The following is a 20684-nucleotide window of genomic DNA, read 5'->3' on the forward strand; positions in this document are numbered from 1 at the left end:
GTGCTACTGCTTAATGGTTTCTACCTAGGGGGATTTATTTTTTTGCTATAAAAATGGTTTCCTATTTTATTTTTATTTATATTAAAGGTTAAAGAAGTTATGCCAAAATCTAAAGTTATTGCCTATCTACAGGTTAGGATTTAACTTTGTGACTGGTTGCGTCCCACGAGTAAGAACTCAACCAATCCCAAAAAATGTGAGTACAATGCCCCACTCCTTGTCACTGTGTGTTTGCTACAACCCCTGCATTTGGGAGGAGATTGAATGGAGTGACAGTTGCCAATGCATGGTGCCACTCTACTAACTTTCAGTGGAATTACTGGAGATACAAGCTGTGGTACAAGTGCTCAGCAATTTCCATCAGCCCCATTAAAATGAATTGAGCAGCAGCCATGTATACTCAGCCATCACTGACCCTGGAGTTAGGGGAAGAGGGTAATATGGGACCGCCATTCTCAGAATTGTGGATAGGGAACAACTTTACATTTTCAGATAACCCTTTTACATTTTAATGTGGATGAAGCGCATGGATAATTTTTGTTGACTCTTTGCAACTTTGTGGTGAAAGTGTTTATCCTATCTAGCACAATCCATCCGGGTCAATTCCTTTCAAAGCAATACGATCCCGACACTCTGTGGGGCCAATTTATTATTGAAAATTGAACAGTTTACCGATGCAAATTGTGCCCTAAAACCGTTGAGCATGCTTTGCATCACATTTACTATGTGTCCTACACACTCTTGGACACATTTTACAACTCATTCGACAAAGGGATGTTTGTTCCTTGCTCGAAAAAGAGAGTAGTTTAAATGTAACATTGGGCGCCAAAACTTTTGGAAAAATTGAGCCAAATTTTGGTGTAATTTTTTGGGAGTAAACTAAGCCAACTAACTGGCAGTATAAAGTTAGACTTGGCAGTCTACATGTAACAGATTATCATTCAACAGTGCCACAATGATCTAAGGGTACTCTTACAAGAGTCAATAGTCGCCTGAGTGATCACTCAAAAGACTCATATAAACATGGGACTCAACAAGACAAGTGAGTGAGAATTGCTCAATGGATGTAGTTGCCGGTGTTTTGGCTCACCTAACAACCAAGTGACTGTTGGCTCATATAAACAGATTGTCGTTTATCTATGAAAAACTACTTGTTTACTCTGAATGGAGGTGGGCAGCCAGAAGAGATCTCCTACATGCTCACTCCGGTGTAAAAGCACAGGAGGGACAATCATTGGGACAGCTGTGAGGCACTTAAGTGCCAGACAGTCATCCTGTGTAAAAGTATCCTAGCTATTAGACAGTATTACTAAATCTGTTCTATGTGAATGGAGCCGTCTGCTTCTGGCTCTATACACTGACACAGCATTGGGGCTAACAACTAGAGTTGAGCGTACAAACTCTGTCAAGCTTGATGCTCGTTTGAGTATTAGCATAACCGATGGTACTTGTTACTCGAACGAGCATCACGCCGTGTTCGACCCCGCCCCAGCTTTTGGCCCCACCCCGCTGTGGCGTGCCTGTTTTGGCCCCTCCCTGCCGTGATGCAGCGTGTGTCAATGGCAAATTTTTTCGGCTGGCTGGCTGGGAGAGAGAGAGAGCGAACAAACCAAGAAAAAAGAAAAAAAGCTCTGGACCCGGCGCCCCGTATACAAAAATGCTCGAGTCTCCCATTGCAGTCAATGAAGTTCGCTGCTCGAGTAGAGCTCTCAAATTTTCCGAAAAGCTTGACCCAAATACAAATTTGGGTGCTCGCTCATCTCTACTAACAACTGATCGGTGGGGATCAGGGGCATAACTAAAAGCTCATGGGCCTTGGTACAAAAGTTTATCTTGGGGCCCCCCAATTTCTCTTAACCCATTAACGCAGAGGTACAACTTGAAGCTTCTGGGCCCCAATGCAAAACCTGTAACAGGGCCCCAACTATAATGCTTTATTCATAGTACTGGGTTTCCTATATGTAGAAAAGAGGCCTTATGGGTCCCCTAAGGCTCCTGCATCCCCTATAGTTACGCAGTGGTGGCAGAAAGTTGCCAATCAGCTATCAACGTCCTTTCCTGAGAACAGATCATCAATTGTCCAATTTGGGAAAACGCTTTTAATTATAACATAAAGAGTGATAATAACAACAATAGTCATAGTAATAGCCATTCCATGATCTGTAATAACAATGACATTATGACTGCTGCCCTATAATCTCCCAAGGAAAGTTTAGCAATATCCTTCACTCCGACAATAATAAATGAGGAGAGGTAGCAATATTTACTGATAAGAGTTTGTGACACGGAACAAGACATTGTGCACTTGTAACTCTCCATAATGAAATTCATATTGTTATTCCGCCGCTTGCAGTTAATCACATTATGCATGTGCACATTTGTTATAGCTCTTAAGGAGTAATTTAACTGTGCATTTTAATAATGTTTAGCAGGTAAACATCAACATCTCGGAGACCGGGAAGGGTTCTTTATTTAAATAGTAATCACGTTTAAGAGGCTGATTTGCATTGATGCGATTTAAGTTTTCGTCTTATCTGGGCTTTCATGAACCTCGCTGCCATTTCTGTGACAAATCGTTTTATTAGAAGATCCTTGTTCTGTAGAATGAAGGTTCTACAAGAAAATCTGGAGAATTTGCTGTTTAAGCTACGGTTAGACTTCTCAGATGAAAAGAAATCACTTCGCCCTGCCTTTAAATATCGCCTCGGCGGATGGGAAGGTTGAATCCAGATAGCTCCCTGTGGCACTTCATTCAAATCAAGGGACTTAGGAAAAGCTTTGCATAGTTTGGGGGTGAAATGATTTATTATTGAAATCCATTAACCCTTGAGGACACGCCCGTTTAAAAAAAAATATATATATATATATTATTTTTGTTTTCTCCTCCTCACTTAAAAAAAAATCAGAACTTTTTAACTTTCCATCGACATCGCTGCATGAGGGCTTGTTTTTGTGGGACGAGTTGTATTTTTCAATGGTGCTATTTAATGTACCGTATAATGTACTGAAAAACTTAAAAAAAAATTTCAAATAGAGTAAACTGGAAAAAAAAATAAAATTGTGACATATTTGACATATTTGGGGGTAAACTTGTTTTTATTGCTTACATACTGTGGTAATAATGACATAAAAACTTTATTTTCTTGTTGTGGTTTCTGACCACCATAACTTATATATTTTTCCATAAATGCAGCAGGGTTATCTTTTAAAGGACCAGCGGAAGTTTCTATTGGTACCATTTGGGGGTAAATATGACTTTTTGACCACTTCTTATGACTTTTTTTCTTGTAGATGGGGTAAATAATGTGATATAAGGCTGCTTTTACACCTATGTTAGGCCGGCGGCACACGACCGGATCTAAATTGTGGAATCCGTGATTGTCACCCGCGTGGATCCATTGAAAGAATAGAACATTCGCATGTCCGCTAACACAGGCAGACAGCGAAAAAAAGGAGAAATTGCAGCAAGTTCTATTTTAGTGTGGACTTCTCATGGACGGCTTCCATTGAAGTCAATGGAAGCTGTCTGCGTTCACATTGCGGATAGGCCGTGGGTACCCATGTCAATGCCTAGCGATGGTGCAGGAAAAATAAAGATTTGGAAGAAAAAATCTGTACTGCGCATGACCAATGGCAAGCGTCTGTGTCGCCGGACGGGAACAGAGCTTGATTCTGCTGCGGACTTCCTCATGCTGAATCCGAACCATCCGTGTGCCGCCGGCCTTAAGGCTATGTTCAGGATTTCCAGCTCTCTGCTCCGTTTTTGGAGGAGAGAAACTGAAATACAAAGGAAAAAAAAAGAATTAAGTTTTTCCACATTGATTTCAATGGGGTTAAAAAAAAAAGTAAAGCAAACAGAAAGGCCTACATTTGCTTCCATTCCATCAGGATTCTATTCTTTTAGATTGAAAAATAATGCTGCAGATTGCGCTATTCTCCCATCGAAAAATACGTAATCCTAACGAAATGGAAGCCTTTCTGTTTGCTTCCTATTTAAAAAAAAAAAAAAAAAATTGGGGCTGGGTGTCAACTGTCAAAAACAGCCGGCAGCTGCCATGTATGGAGCAGACTGCAGGACTAGCTTCATGCAAAGTCCACACACAGCCAAAGTACATGCATGTTGTATGTCATTAAGGGGTTAAAAGAGGCTCTGTCATCTCTCCTGTCTTACCTATTTTACAATACGTTCACACAGACCATGTACATGTCAGTGTGCCATCTGTATTTACAACTGACTGCCACAGATAGCACGCTGACCCATTGTAGTCAATGGGGCTATAAGTGCAAAAGAGTCTATTCTGGTCCCATTTATCAGACATCAGTCACCTAATCAAGTCAAAGGGTATCCAAAATACAATGTAGTGGCCAGATCACTGCTTAACAATACTAGAAAAAAAATTAACCTCCTTCCAGATGACACATGGATGACACAGAAGTAGAAAACGGACACATGCAACATATATATGGTTGCAACACGGACAAACACATGGATTAAAATTGATACATTTTTCACAAACCCAAATCAGGCAAAATCAACTGAATAAGCTCTTAGTAAATAAGTGTATTCCCTGTCAAACACCAGAGAATCTTTTCTGAGATCTGTGTTGGTCAATTCCTCTGTTATTCCTCCCAGAAGCTGATAAAAGTTCTGAGCTGGAGTGTATGGAACCGCATGAATTAAAACTTTCTACTTGCTATGCAACAAGTGAATGAGGGTAGTGGCCACTCTTTCCCGAAGACTTAATTAAGGCTTTGGTACCCATGGACAGGGGCGTAACTATAGAGGGTGCAGGGGATGCGGTTGCACCCGGGCCCAGGAGCCTTAGGGGGCCCATTAGGCCTCTCTTCTCCATATAGGGAGCCCAGTACTATGAATAAAGCGTTATAGTTGGGGGCCCTGTTACAGGTTCGCATTGGGGCCCAGGAGCTTCAAGTTACGCCTCTGCCCATGGATATGTCAGTGGATCATTTTTCTATATTTTTGGAAAACTGTACTGTAGTTGGAGACCATAGGTAGAACATATACCCTGTAAAGGTGCTTGTATTCAATCAACATGCTCAGTCAAAACCTGAAGAGCAGTAAAAGTATTCGGAACATGAAAAGGAGCCAAAAAAGTCCATCAAACAAACAGTTGCATTTCTAAAATAGCCTGTAAAAAGCTAACAGGTATGTTGAGGGCAAAGTCTTTGTAGTGGCATGTTCTGCTGAGCAAGGCCTTCTTCATTATCAGACAGAATTCAAAAATGGTCAAAGACGTTCTGTACTACATACAGCTACTCCAATTAGTTACATTTTCAGACTAATTAATGTTCATTCAAGGTCATCCGCCCTGAATAGCTGTATAGTTGTGCAGCCCTTCATGATAGACCTTGAGGTTAGCTCTTGCAATGTATTTTTGTATTGGTCCTTTGCAATATCATGACACCACATATTTCAGCATACTCTACCATTACAAGTTCTTGCTCGGGTCAAGTTTATAAAATAGGCCATCTTTTCAAAAATTTGTATACCACCTTAAAATATTTGTGCTAACTTAACATAAACTATGTCGACAAAAGTATTGGGACACATAGAAGGTGGGGAGATTTGATTTTTTTCTTGTTTTTCTATATAGTGTTGAGCCAACTGTGGCCTCAGTGACTGCAGAAACCCTACTAGGCAGGCATGCTTTCCACCAAATTACAATAGATTTGTGGAGAGGTTTGCCTCCGTTCCTCGTGAAACGTTTCATATGGTGATGCGGGGGATGATGGGCAGATACAAAATTCTAGTTCATCCCAAAGATGCTTAATGGAATTGAGATCCAGGCTGGTCAATGAAGTTCAAACAGAGCCTCAACACTGAGTGCTGTATGACATGGTGCGCAGTCATGTTGCTAGAGACACAGATGTACCAAAATATTGCCACAGGATAGGTAATGTGTGATAAAGATAAACCAACTAATCTTGTAGATATATAAATGTTAATGGCTAACAAAAATACATGATGTTATAGCGAGCTTTCGAACCTACTTAGGGTTCTACAAGGGTATCTACCAGATGACTTGGTTTCTCTTACTGAGAACAATCACACTTTGCTCTACTGCCTAACACTGTACCAAACTTTTTTCATTTTAAAATAGGTATTGGCACATTGTCCAGAATGTCTCTGTACCCGGATGGTTGTAGTGCTATTGGATGTGCCAATTGCCTGGGAGACTTCCAAAGTAAGTGTCTCAGCAGATAATCTGTGTGATGCCTTCGCAGCTTGTACAAGGCTTCGTTGTCCATATTCTTGAGCTTATGAGGTTTCCCCAAATGTGGCTGCACCACACACACCAGATGTTTTCCATTTCTGAATAACATTGGTAGCAGTAGACTTTGGAAGGACCAAAACTGCAGCAATGTCCTGTACTGATTGGTTGTGAGGTGACATCCCACCACCGTATCCCGTTACAAGTCTGTCAACTCTACACCTCGTGGCATTCTGATGATTTCTGTGGTGGGATATGCCTGTGTGATACTCTCCTTTATACCTAATACTTACACATACGATCTGCATATCCTCTTCACCTGACAGCACATGATTGATGGGTTTCCCAATACTTTTGTCAGCATAGTGTAATTCTTGATGCAAACTTTATTCTAGGCATAACCAGAGGCATAGCAATGATGACCCTGGGCCCCAGTGCCAAATTCCATGGGTTCTCCCAACCTCCACTTTTGATTTATACTACTGTTGTTATTAACTGTGGCAGGGGCTCCTCCTACTTCTGAGGCTTCAGGCCTGGGTATTGCTATAGTTAGCCTTAGCTATGCGCAACCGGTGTAGTTGCCTAGGGCACTGACCACCATAATTGTATCCCTCCTAAAATTTGCATCACCATTCATGGGACACTCCAAGAATTGCCTCCAATCTGTCTAGGAGCGCTCATAAAACATTCTGGGTATTCCCACTTTATGAAACTTATTTAATGCTTCACCCATTTTGTTACCTATTTCATGGGACAACGCCATGAAAAATGTGAAGTTTGGGTGGTATATAAACTGTAATCTGCAAACAAGACATGAAATCTTGTATAACAATTGAGATATGGATGATTGCTTTAAAATTGTTTTATAAAACTTTTCTAAGGACATATCACCAGCACTATGTCATTGTCCAGAGATGTCAACCTAAAGACACAGGAAGTAACAGGTAAGGGATTGGTAATTCATATTTACTTTACTGTTAGTGGAGGAGGGGAGCAATACTCATGGAGGACATAAATGTATGATACGGTATAAACACTTACATTGCTGAAGGGTCTCCAGAGGCGTGACTTGAAGCTCCTGGACAACAAGGCAAAATCTGTAATGATGCCATTGTATCATGTGCCATTGATAATACTGGTGCCTTCTGTGGCAAAAAGGCCTTTAGGTCTCCTCAGGCAACAGGGTCCAGTAGCAACTGCTCCCTCCACACCCCCTACAGCTACTGTACATCTCCAAATGACACTGTAGTACTATGATTGGGAAACTGTGCCTGCCACTATTAGGAAAGCTCTGTTAGAGGAGCCCTTTCCGTTTGCTATTGTAGAAGTGGAACTTGGACTCTTTTAGCAGACCTATTGTTTCGAAGCAAAAAAATATCACAATCCCTCATTAGGCAGCTGTACACATATATAGTTCTGCCAGAAATGTATGTAACCAGCATATTTTTGGGTCCTCTTTTTTGTAATCCTGCATGCCTGCTGAATGTGTTGGTTCCTTAGAATCATAGAGTTGGAAGGGACCTTCAAGGGTCATCGGGTCCAACCCCCTGCTCAATGCAGGATCACTAAATCATCCCGACTGATGTCTGTCCAGCCTCTGTTTGAAGACTTCCATTAAATAAGAACTCACCACCCCCCGCGGCACCCTGTTTCACCCATTGATTGCCCCTCGCAGCACATCTTCCAGTATGAGGTGTGCCGTGAGACATTCGCCTGACCTTGTTTCTCCCCCTTCCCTTTCTCCCTCATGCTATTTCATTGAAACAATGAAATTCTACAGATGCTTCTCCCTCCTCCCTGACTTTAAAATGTATTATGTGGCAAAAACATCTTCTTAAAGGGGTTCTGACATAAAAAAAAAAAAATTGTACTCACCTTGCCTGGCCTGGCCCGATCGCCAGGCATGTCCCCTCCAGCCGGCATCTTCTTCTGTGCCTTTAAAGCAGAGCAGGAGCAGTCAAAAAGACCGCTTTCTGCTCTGGTCCGTCCGTCAGGCACTTCCGAGGTGAACGGACGGACCGCCCGCAGCAAGCATGTCACAAGCAGTGCTTGCTGTGGGCGGCCCGTCCATCCTGCTGAACTCCGGAGTGCTGCGCATGCGCAGTGGAGACGCAGCCCGTCCTGACTCCTGTCAGAGGGCACCTCTCCACTGCGCATGCGCGCGATCCCGGAGCGGCGCGGCTCGTGCAGACAGAAGAGGAGGAGCAGCGCCTGCCGGGAGATGACCCTCCCGATGTCAACAACAACAGAAGAACAGGTAAGTATTATCTTTTTATGCTTTAGCAGCCATTAAATCGTGGGTTCCTTGTGTCCATTAGGCAGACCAGGGAACAATGGCTGCTAAAGCATAAAAACATTATTTGTGTCAGAACCCCTTTAATTGTTGCCACTCTACCCAACCAAGATATTTCTGACTGTTTATATTTTGTAGATCCCCTCTGATTTTGTTAACTATAAATTTATGTTTAGCTGTCAACAAATTAGAAGGTAAGTAAGTTTAATGCCTGGATATGGCACAACAGTAGAGATGAGCGAGTATACTCGCTAAGGCACATTACTCGAGCGAGTAGTGCCTTAGCCGAGTATCTCCCCGCTCGTCTTTAAAGATTCGGGGGCTAGCGGGGCGGCGGGGAGCGGTGGGGAGATCTCTCTCTCCCCCGCTCCCCGCCGCAACTCACCTGTCACCCGCGCCGGCCCCGAATCTTTAGAGATGAGCAGGGAGATACTCGGCTAAGGCACTACTCGCTCGAATAATGTGCCTTAGCCAGTATACTCGCTCATCTCTACATAGCAGCATTGCACCACTGAAATGGGAATCATGTACTGAGAGAATATTTAGGATTTGGGATCCACCCCAACATTTAACACCTGGCATGATTTACCGGACAAATGTTGACGATGCCAAATAGAAAGAAGCCCCATAATTCATGTATGGTGGCATAGCAGCTGAGAGTAGTTAATTTGACTTCCAACAGAATCTCTCCTCTCGAATATCTGTGGCTATATCATTATTCTTACTCCACCTCAGGCTACAGGGTCCTTTTAGACGAGCCGATTCTCATTTGGACGAGCGAGTGATGTCACTGCTAGCTCATTTGTGCTTGTGCGACCTGTTTAGACAGGTAGATGCATTGTTGGCTGTATAAGCGAATGAGAGGAACTGAACGATTGCTATGTAAACGGAACAATAGGTGAACGAGCCAACGATGGTTTTGTGAATGCAAAAAACGAACAAACGATTATCGCTCACTTTTGCTCATTTGAACGATTGTTTTGAATGCTAATCGTTCCATCTAAAAGCACTTTAACTCTCAATTGGCTCTTTCATTACTCCAAAAATTAAAGCTATCTGAATGCATCGAGCACATTTGTGCAACCATAGCTTTTCTATCGGGTCTCTTGTCAGACAACTTGAAGGGGTTTTCCAGGACATGAAGAACATTTTTTACAACTTTAGCCCTTTCCAATCCACTGTCTGACCTCTGAAGACATTATGATTTAAGGCTGTACAGCTCTGATGTTGGAAGACATCCGTCGGGGTTCTCTTACTGTATATTGCCAGCCTCTCTGCTATCCGAGCCTATCCAATGTGTCACCTCATGCAGTACTGGCTTTAGCCAGCGTATAGCTCCGTTGTATAATGGCAGAAAAAGAGTAAGCCCCCTAGGAAAACCAGGATACAAATTGGATTGGAAAGGGTTAAAATCGTCTGAAATCAAGAAAAATTGAATACTCACCTATCACGGTTGCTCCCTGTCCAGCGTGGATTGTCACGTGACGTTGATTGTGCACATGACCACTCAGCCACTCCTTCTATTGCTGTTGAAGCCTGAGCAGTCACATACACAATGAACAGCATGGGACAGCCCGCCATTTCTTCCGGGTTCATTGCGTCAGGCACTGGAGTTGCAACGTTGGATGATTTTAAAATTGTAATAATGTGTATTCATGTCCCGTAAAACCCCTTTAATTATTTATGCGTACTTCTTCCTAAACTTTATAGTATTACGTAACTTAATGGTTGATATACTTTTCGACTATTTGCATTTTTGGATGCTGTGCTCCATTTATACTTGTGTGTAAAAACGATTAATAATGAATGTTCTAAACAATGTGAATCCATCTGTCCACCATGGCCTAGAGGGAAACACACAATGTCACACATAGGACTGGGAAGACAAATAAGCATAATCCGACTCACCATCATCTTGCCGATAGCCATCTGAAAGTTGGTAGAGGCGTGTTGGAGAACTATAATGTCTTATTCTCTCTCTTTCAGAATGTGAATATTGTCCAAGAGGTTCTAGTGAGGAGCTGCTATATCTGCTCGGTCTGTTCTTGTTGTTAAAAAGTGCCAAAGATGAGCTTTCTGATTTTCTTCTAAGTATTGCAGCATATGAGGTCTGCTGTCCAGGAACAGCGCTGGTAAGGGCTGGAAGAGGAATACAGAAATCAATCAATCAATCAACTTTATTTGTATAGCGCCAACATATTCCGCAGCGCTTACATAGACAGGGGGATACAGAAAGACAAAAGTACAAACATTACAGAACCACGATTACATGTAGTAATCAATTGATGGAAACAATAGGGGTGAGGGTCCTGCTCCAACGAGCTTACATACTATAAGTAATGGGGTGATACAGAAGGTAAAGGGCTGGAGATGTGCACAGTATGGCGAGGTGGAGAGTGTGGGATGCTATACACAGACAATGGTCAGACATTTAGCCGTGTGACGGCAGAAACGGTATGACTGCAGGGTCGGTTTATAATGGCTAGCAGGGATTGCAGTCAGTAGGTCTGGGAGCATGTTATCAGGCGGTGTACAGAGGGGTTTGTTTAGGGAATGCGGTATGCCTCCCTGAAGAGGTGAGTTTTTAGAGCACGCCTGAAGTTCTGCGAGTCCTGGATTGCTCGGGTAGCCTTTGGTAATGCGTTCCAGAGGACTGGTGCTGCTCTGGAGAAGTCTTGGAGGTGGGAATGAGAAGTTCAAATTAAAGGGGCGCTCAATCTGGTTTCATTAGCAGAGCGGAGAGCCCGGGCTGGGTGATGGATTGAGATGAGGGAGGCGATATAGGGGGGTGCTGCGCTGTGGAGGGCTTTGTGGATGAAGGTGGCGAGTTTTAATTGAATTCTGTATTTAATAGGCAGCCAGTGCAGTGACTGGCACAGGGCAGAGGCGTCCGAGTAGTGGCTGGACAGGAAACATTCAATGCAAATCATTTGCAGCCATGTACGCATAAAGGGATAAAACAACAAGGTAGATGTGCTGATGTAGCGTCAAATGGGTTACGTTGTTAGGGAAGTGTTGCAGAACAATCTAATGTTAAGGCTGTGGCTGTTAGGTAGTGATTTCCTAGCAATAGTGTTGAATGAACTGAACCAGTTGAACCCGGTTTTGAGTTGAACTTTGCTAAAAGTTTGATTTGCAGTGAACTCAAACCTCAGGAAGTTTGTGCCGGCCTGAGCCCATGTAAAGGAAGGTAGTGTGGCTCAGCATTTAGCACAGCAATCCTAGATCCTAGGTTCAAATCTGACCAAGGACAGCATCTGCATGGAGGTTCTATGTTCTGCCAGTGTTTCATAATGATCACCTTTAAATATACAGCACATACATATTACACATTACTTTATATTTTCTGTCCCAGTTGGGGTTTAGGATTCATATTCACCTATTAGTATGTTTTTAGAGAACATAAAACCACCCTGCGGATGTTGTCCTTGGTCAAATTTGAACATAGAACCCCAGTGCTGCAAGGAAACAATGCTAATCACTGGGCACTGTGCTCCCTCTTCCCCCGCTTTTTCTGGCTGAAGTAAGCTGGTGATTGGCTGCATGCCCCTGGTGTTGGAATGCTATTATTACAGTAGGAAGTAGAGAACAAGAGGGACCAAGCAACGAGGCTTTTTTATGTCTATAAAACAAGCTGGGCATCTTTCACAAAAAAAATGTTGCTGCTCTCTGCTGAAACTGCAATGACATTCTGACAACAGGACGGGACCTCTACAGTTAATCACTAGTCAATGCAAGTCAGTGATTGGCTGCAGAGGTTACATTGTATGGATATCATCACTGCCAGGGGTTCTGGTGAGGCAAGTATGCCTTTTTATGTTTTTACAAAAGGCTGGGCAGCTTTTACCAAGATTTTTGTCATTGTATAGCCAATGAAAGGTTTTACCATGAAAACAAGCGGATACAGAAAACTAACTGACCAGCGGTTGGACCCTACCGATCCAGAGAACATAGCGCCTCTGAATAACTGCAGTAGTGGTCACACGTGCACACTGTCGCTGCCTTCATTACAACAGGAGTGATGAAGTAAGCAAGTGTTAAGCTATCTCCAGCAGTTCCATTGATATGAATGGAGTAACAGCGTGCAAGCACTAGTGATGATTGGCATTTTCAAAAGTTTAACGAATTTTGGCAAAAAGTTTGGTTCAGTCTGAATTAGTTCAAAGCAAACCAGAATTTCACCAATACCCCTCAAACGAGCATATAACACTGTCTGAGGAGGAATAGGGAGGAGGAAATTTAGTGGGTGCGGCCGAGACAAACCACCCAAGGATTGGCTTTGTGTCGAACCAAACTTTTAGCAAAGTTTGAACCAAAACAGCCTTTGACTGTTTCGGTTCACTCACCACTAATGAACACTGCTCCATTCATTGAAGGACACTTTTGCTCTCAGGATCAGTTGGTGTCCCATCAATAAAACCCCCTCAATCAGCAAGTTATCCTCTATCCTGTGGCTATTATTACTATTATTAATATTGTTTACACTAGATGAGGAAGTCAGGATCTATGGTCACATAAGGGTAAATTCAAAAACAGCAGACATTTCTTAACCCTTTCCAATCCAATTTGTATCCTGGTTTTCCTAGGGGGCTTACTCTTTTTCAGCGCATTATACAACGGTGCCTTATGCTGGCTAAAGCCAGTACTGCATGTGGTGACACGTTGGAAAGGCTCCAACAGCAGAGAGGCTGGCAATATACAGTAAGAGAACCCTGACGACTGTTTTCCAACATCGGAGCTGTACAGCCTTAAATCATAATGTCTTCAGACGTCAGACAGTGGACTGGAAAGGGTTAACATGCAACCTTTTCGACGCCACCACCAAGTAGCCTATGTACAGGATTCTATAGACACGATGCAGGACTCCCTTGCTATTTAATATAAAATACTTAATATACTTTACATCAGTTGATTCCATATATTAAAGAGTTCTTATTCACTCATTTAGCTCTTTTTATGGTTCCTTTATTTATTAATTGCCCCATCAGAATATTTTATTGTTTTTTTAGTCTTCTCTCCTCTTTTTTGACAATCTTCCCATTTCCGTCCTTTTTTTTCATTACTGTAATTTATAAACTCTTGCTCGCACTTGCTACATAACCAGCTCATTACTATTGCTAAGAAATCCCCTATGTGACACTGTGTGTTTTCTTCTTAATTTGTGTTCTTTTTATACACTTCTTTAAAGATGTTTCTTATTTTTCTTTTTTACATTCAGTGCCAATTGGAGAGAAACTTTGCGGTTTTGCTTAACTAGATGTTTCAGGCTTCTGCACTCATTAAGTAAGAATCTCCACAGTATCGTCTCGCCATGGAACTGCAGCTGACCTTTTCAAATAACTTTTAAGAAACTGCAATCTACTGAGAGAAAGGGAAGTCTTCCACCTGGCACAGTTCCGCTCTGCGCACCACTACTCCAACTTCCCTGACAAGTAGCTGAGATTCCCAGTTGATGATACAATGGTGTTACGTTTCACTCCTCATTACTGTGTATCCTGTATTTTGTCAATGATTTACAATAATAACTCTACGAGCTTAAGGACTAGAATATCAAGAGGGCTGATGCTATTTCTGACTATGTGAATGACCTAAAAAATGGATATTACAGAAAGGAATACGAAGAAGATTTACAATAAAAAGGACCAGTCCTACTTTTTATTATGTGTACCGAAAAATCACTCTATTGTAACATCACATTTAAAGACAACCTGCCATGTCCTCAGGTTAGCGGGAGCAGGTGAATTGCTTTGCAGCCACGGTTTTGATGACCCTATTGTAACTTTTTTCTTTTTCTCTACCTCCCACCATTCTCCCGTAGTAACCTCCAATAGATTGGGATTAGAGATGAGCGAGCATACTTGCTAAGGCAAGCTACTCGAGCGAGTAGTGCCTTATTCGATTACCTGCCCGCTTGTCTCTAAAGATTCGGCTGCCGGCGGGGAGCTGGGAGCAGCGGGGGAGAGCGGGGAGATCTCTCTCTCACTCTCTCCCACCTGCTCACTCCCACAACTCACCGCTCACCCGCGCCGGCAGCCGAATCTTTAGAGACGAGTGGGCAGGTACTCGAGTAAGGCACTACTCGCTCGAGTAGTTTGCCTTAGCGAGTATGCTCGCTCATCTCTAATTAGGATCCCAATGATTTGAGTCAAGTGGGAATTCTCCACCATTCATTGTTAATCAAATCTGATGTCACCCAATGACAGTGAGCGTTGGAGATGACTCACTTGGCAGATTCTAAGCAGCGGGAGACGCATCTAACAAAGGTCAATGCGGTAGAATGGGCGGTGACCTCTGCAGTAAATCACTGGTTGAAGCAAGTCGGTTTTTGGTTGCAGAGGTTACATTGTAGGCAGGGGCATAAGTAAAGGCTCAGGAGCCCGTGTGCAAAAGTTCAGCTTGGGCCCCCCCACCTTTCCCCTGTAGCAGTACCCATACCTACACAGTGCTGCCCACAGCTGCAAGAGAAATTTACATACATGATCTAGACCCTTGCAATAAGCTTTCCAAACATGACTCGTTTCCTAGACTACATAAATATTTGTTTCTTGCCCCTTATGCTAATTTCACACAGATGATTTCGATATGGGGCCATGAATCACAACTTGATATTGCGCTTGCCAACCTGAGATTTTACTGTGGAGGCATTTTTGTAGTAAAAACGTCTCGCATCGTTCCAGGGAAGTAGAGATCAGCTGCTGCGGCTGACAATGAGGAAACCTTGTATTGCACTGCAGTGTGGTACGTTGATGCCGCCAGCCCCATTGAAAACAATGGAAGATGCTATGCGAGAGCATGCACAAAGATATGGCTGCAGAGACCTCATATCTCCTGTATATAATTAGATATGCACAGATAGTACAAGTTAAACATCTCTTGTATATTTTCCAGCAGCCCCCATGCCTACCCATATCACATCTTATATCCAAGCTAGAGGTGGTACAATGTGGTACTAGAGCCTCCGTGCATGCCCGTATTGCATCTTGTATCCAAGCCAGCGGTGGTACAACAGGGTACTGCAACCTCCATTCCCACCTGTATCACATCTTGTATAAAAGCTAGAGGCCGTGCAACAGGGTACTAGAGCCTCCATGCCAGCCAGTAGTAATAGTGACCTCCCCCCACTTGTGGCCCCAGTAGTAATAGTGACCCCCACAGTGGCCTCAGTAACAATAGTGACCCCCACAGTGGCCTCAGTAACAATATTTACCCGCACAGTGGCCCCAGTAACAATAGTTACCCCCAAAGTGGCCCGAGTGACAATAGTGACACCCCACAATGGCCCCAGTAACAATAGTGATCCCCCACAGTGGCACCAGTAACAATAGTGCCCCCCACAGTGGCCCTAGTAACAATAATTCGTCCACAGTGGCCCCAGTAACAATAGTGACTCCCGCAGTAGCCTCAATAACAATAGTGACTCCCACAGTGGCCCCAGTAACAATAGTGACCCCCCCCCCCCCACAGTGGCCCTAGAAATAATAATCCTACAGGTGCCCTAGTAATAGTTAATAACCCCACAGCAGCCCCAGTAACAATAATAACCCCCTTAGTGGCAATATTAACCCAACAGAAGACCTAGTAGTAATATTAACCCCCTCAGTAGCCTCAGTAGTATTATTAACCCCCTAAGTAGCCGCAGTACTAATGTTAACCCTCTCAGTAGCCCCAGTAGTAATAGCCTCCCTCACAAACCCATATACTTATCTCCTCCTTGTAGTCAGCATCGCTCTTCCTCTTCTCAGTGTGGATCCCGGGTGCACACTGACAGCAGTGTTTGTGCCCGTCTCCTCTCCTTTGGAACTAAGGAGGAGAGGACTCAGGGAAGGAGGATCCCGGGTGCACACACTAACTCCAGAGTGCTGCTAACAGATCGCTCCGCTGAGTGATTACCAGCCGGGGAGCTGCACCCTGGCCAGTTATCACTATTGGGGTGAATAGCTGTCGGCACGCATGCTATAGGTTCACCGTCACGGACTGCTCGCCTCTGGGCCCCCTTCAATGCAGGGGCCCAGTCACCATTGCAAACCCGGCAACCCCTAGTGGTATACCCCTGATTGTAGTCATATCATCACTGCAGGTGTTTGTGTGAAGCAAGTATGCCTTTTTTTATGTTTTTATAAAAGGCTGACCAGTTTTTACCAAGATTATTGTCATTGGATTTTTGTTTAAGACAAAATAAAAGCTACAAAAGAGTCAGTGAGGCCGCAGCTGCTAAGTGATACAGCTGGACCCACTGACCTGAGGACTTGACAGGGCCTCTTTAAATAAACTGGGTCTTATTTAGTTAGCCCAGTGACTCACATCAGTCAAAGTAAGCCCTACACCCCGTTACGAGTGACAAGGCTCTTAATACATTTATTTTATCTGGTCAGATGAAAACCTAGGTGTAGCGGTTCAGGCTTTAGGGTGGAGCCTCAGGTGTAGTAGCCACAGGTCTGGAGAGTAGCCAGATGGGAAGTCAGGAGTCAGCAACAAGAAGTCTCAATATGCAGTACAATGGATGAGGTGGGTAACGTAGTCAGGAGGGAAGCTAGAAGTTGGTAACAGGTAATCACGGTTTGCAGGGGATGAGCAGGTGTAGGAGATGACGCTTGATCAAGGCAATAAAGCATAATAATCTCACAAGGAAAAGGGGATCAGGACCAGGAGGCAGGGTCTAGATAACTGGGGTGAGGAAACAAGTCTTAGAGTCATGCAAGGGAACCTGTCCAAAGGCTGGATGGCTCAACAGGGAGACCTGCTGGCTGGAGTACGTTAGGTCCCAGGTTTGATTCCTGACACTAGGTCATCTAGGAGCTGAAGTAGCTTTTGTGTTATATTCTATGCCCAATGGTAATTTTAAAAAAGTGGCAGGGTGCAGTGTAAATGTCAGAAAAGTTGAATTCTTGGCACTTGTTTCAAAACTGCATTTTTCACTGTAAGACTTCTGGTGCTAATTAAATAATCCCCATTGTATGTTATATACAGTATTTGTTCTCTAGGTGTACTGCTTGTTGGTAAAAAAAAGTATGAGGGATGATTTATAGTTTGTTAATGTAGTCAGTGGTATGCGGCATGATTGCTGTCAGTATATATCATCTGGCAACCAGTAAACTGCAAAGAGACACTAATAAAACTGAGAATGTGCAGTATAAATAGGTTTGTGGAAGCCGGAGCTGGAAGAGCACTTTGAGCAATCTCTACATTAGCTCTGTGTTAATGACTTCTTAAAAAGCTAATTGGCCAGAAATCTTTCAATTAAATGAGTTGTCTCGACTTTGGGGAATTTTTCTGTTGAGGACATATCCTCAGAATAGGCCAATAATAGATGATCAGCAGAGGTCCACCACTCAGTATCCCCCTCGATCAGCTGATTCCCCACACCACTGTGAGTATGGACACTGGATGAAGCAGATGGCATTGAAATGGCCCAGTTTGGTAGCACAGCCTCAGCTCCCATTGAATTTGATAGGAGCTGTGCCTGCACTACCAAACTTGATGGGTTTGAGTTATGGTGCTGGCAAAAGCTGCTGTCTATGCCCTGGACGGTGAGAGTAGGGGAAGTTCCGAAGCGTATAAGACCTGATATATCACTGGAGGGGAAGATGACCGGACTCACAGATTTTGGCCATATAATGCAAGCAGAGTCGCTAGAAAAATCTATAATGCTTGGACAGATCAGTGGCAAAAGAAGACTTAGGCGCCAAAGAACACAGTGGCCGATACTGTTATGGATATCACACAGCTGAAAGAAGCAGTGCAAAACCTGAAAACCTGGAGGGATCTCGTCTGTAGGGTCACCGAGGGCTATGAATGACTAAATGGCTAACAACAACAACAACAACCTGTGTTGTGGTGTCAATATAACCCCAGACATCAAGTAAAGTCCCATCTTTAATCCTACAGCAATCAGTCCTGATCCAGATGTGAAGGATTAACCCTTTCCAATCCACTGTCTGACGTCTAAAGACATTCTGATTGAAGGCTGTACAGCTCCAATGTCAAAAGACGTCCGGCAGGGTATTCTTACTGTAGATTACTGGCCCCTCTGTTGTTGGGGGTCTCTCTATCATGTCCCACACCGCAGTACTGGCTCTAGCCAGCAGATGGCGCCATTGTATAATGGCAGAAAGAGAAAGCCCCCTAGGAAACCCTGAATCCAAAATTGGATTACGAAGGGTTAAACCTGACAGCTGCACCCAGCTGGTGATCCAGACACAGAATTTATATTCGGCTGTATTAAAAGTCAAGGAGGTCTCTAACATTTTTCCACCATATAATGATCTTCCTTTTGATCTTTTCCTAAACCAGTGAAAGCATTTGCCTTGTAACCAAAGTAATTTTTTGACCAGCCAATGTTTTTCTAATACAAAATAAAGTATGCAATCCAATATTTCTCCGCAAGGGGCCAGGAGGCACAGAACCACATCTATTACAAGTAACTCGAAAGATGTGAGTGCAGTTCTGATGTTAATGAAAGTTTTAGCACAAAGTTTTCCTCTCTCTACATAAAACAGAAGTTAAGATCAAAGAAAATAAACGTCAAATGGATTTCGCCTGTAGGTGTCCTTTATTTTTTGTATTAAAAACACATTTCTTGATAATTTAATATTTCATCTTTTTTTTAAGAACCTGATCAACAACGACTGTTAGATCTGGGCTGTGGGACTGCAGGAAAATAAAATGAAGTGACAGCTTCCTTCTGTAGCCAGTGCCACGGTTATGTATCGGCAGTAAGGATAACACAGCTGGCTCTTTTATGATAAATGTATTTCTAGAACTCGAATTTCAACTTTATACCCAAATGTGTGTAAAATATATATGTTCTGAAGATTATTTTAATACAATATTTTACTGCATATCACATGTGAGGAACGTGCGGAGGTCTTCGGTAATCTTCACTCAAACCACAGATTTGTGTCTTGTGATTCTTCGTGGGGTTAAACTATTACAGGGGTTTTCAGTCTAAATTGGATTAACATGGGCTACTTATGGGGCATTATGCATGTCAGATTTTGGTAATGCAAAGTCAAGGTACTCATTATAAACTGAATAAATAATGTTACTATACAGTATACATACAACAAATGGACCTTTTCATTAGTATCCATTAGGGTGTTGGACCTTCTTTGGCCTTCAAAACCACAGTAAATTACCATAAGGCCCCTCTTCTCCATTAAGGAAGCCAAGTACTATGAATAAAGCATTGTAGTTGGGGGCCCTGTTACAGGTTTTGCATTCGGGCCCCAGAGCTTCAAGTTACGCCTCTGTGTTAAGGGGTTAAGAGAAGTTAGGCCCTCCCCCCCCCAGATAAACCTTTGCACCCGGGCCCATGAGCCTTTAGCTACACCCCTGGTGTAGATATATTATCTAGCCTATGTTTGGGGTCATGTGGTATTGATAAGACCCTGGTACTCCAAGCTTTTAATGAATTCTAAATAACGACAAGGTTTTATACATTTATGCATATTTTCTGAGGGTTGTTATACTGAGGGCTTTTGCCTGTTATAAACAACTGAGGGCTTAGTGCAAGAATGACATAACTCAACCTTTGGCCAAAAGTGAGATGTCATCAGCCATGCACTCCTGCAGCTACTTTGAATGTATTCTGTAACTATCTTTGATTTGGGATATGCTAATTCTGTCCCACACTTGCCTTTATACAGGGTGGGTGATGGAAAAGTAGCTTGGCACCACACTCTTATGCCATTATAAAAAGCTCTTGTCAACAGAAGGCGGCTCTAGATGGTTCAGCAGTAAGCCTTTGTGATGTTGTATCAGTCCACATTACCAAACCGAAATCATTGAGTTTAAATACAACTACCACTCCAATGCAGGTGCTTGGTAAAAAGGGAATCTCTAACGCAAAGGCCAGCAAAGATCGCCTACAATCCCACTCAAAGCCAAATACTCCAATGGCCACAGCATCGAGCAAACCAAATATAATGATCCCATGTAACTGTTACCCTTCATTCCTCCAATCTATCATGCTTATTACAGAAATCTTGGCATGTCTGAGAACGAGAATGAAGCAGACAATCATGAAGAAATGGTTGATGATTAATAAGACTAGAATGCCTAATTTCTACTGTATTAAATAATCTTAGCCTCAACACACACTGATGCAATATATGCATTTAAGTGAAAAGTTGTTCCCCAAAAAGTGTGCATAGCCTTTA

General features: G+C 43.1%; 1 protein-coding gene across 1 annotated transcript in view; it reads right to left on the reverse strand.

The window, feature by feature from the left end:
- Positions 1 to 20684, reverse strand: part of CNTN5 (contactin 5) — an 802468-nt gene that overhangs the window by 521477 nt on the left and 260307 nt on the right. Inside the window, exon 3 of the mRNA XM_066586592.1 lies at positions 10435 to 10665. Within this exon, the coding sequence (XP_066442689.1) occupies positions 10435 to 10665 (231 nt within the window). The remainder of the gene's footprint in view (positions 1 to 10434; positions 10666 to 20684) is intronic.

The sequence above is a fragment of the Eleutherodactylus coqui genome, chromosome 1, assembly GCF_035609145.1.
Source record: "Eleutherodactylus coqui strain aEleCoq1 chromosome 1, aEleCoq1.hap1, whole genome shotgun sequence".
In the NCBI taxonomy this organism is placed as follows: domain Eukaryota; kingdom Metazoa; phylum Chordata; class Amphibia; order Anura; family Eleutherodactylidae; genus Eleutherodactylus; species Eleutherodactylus coqui.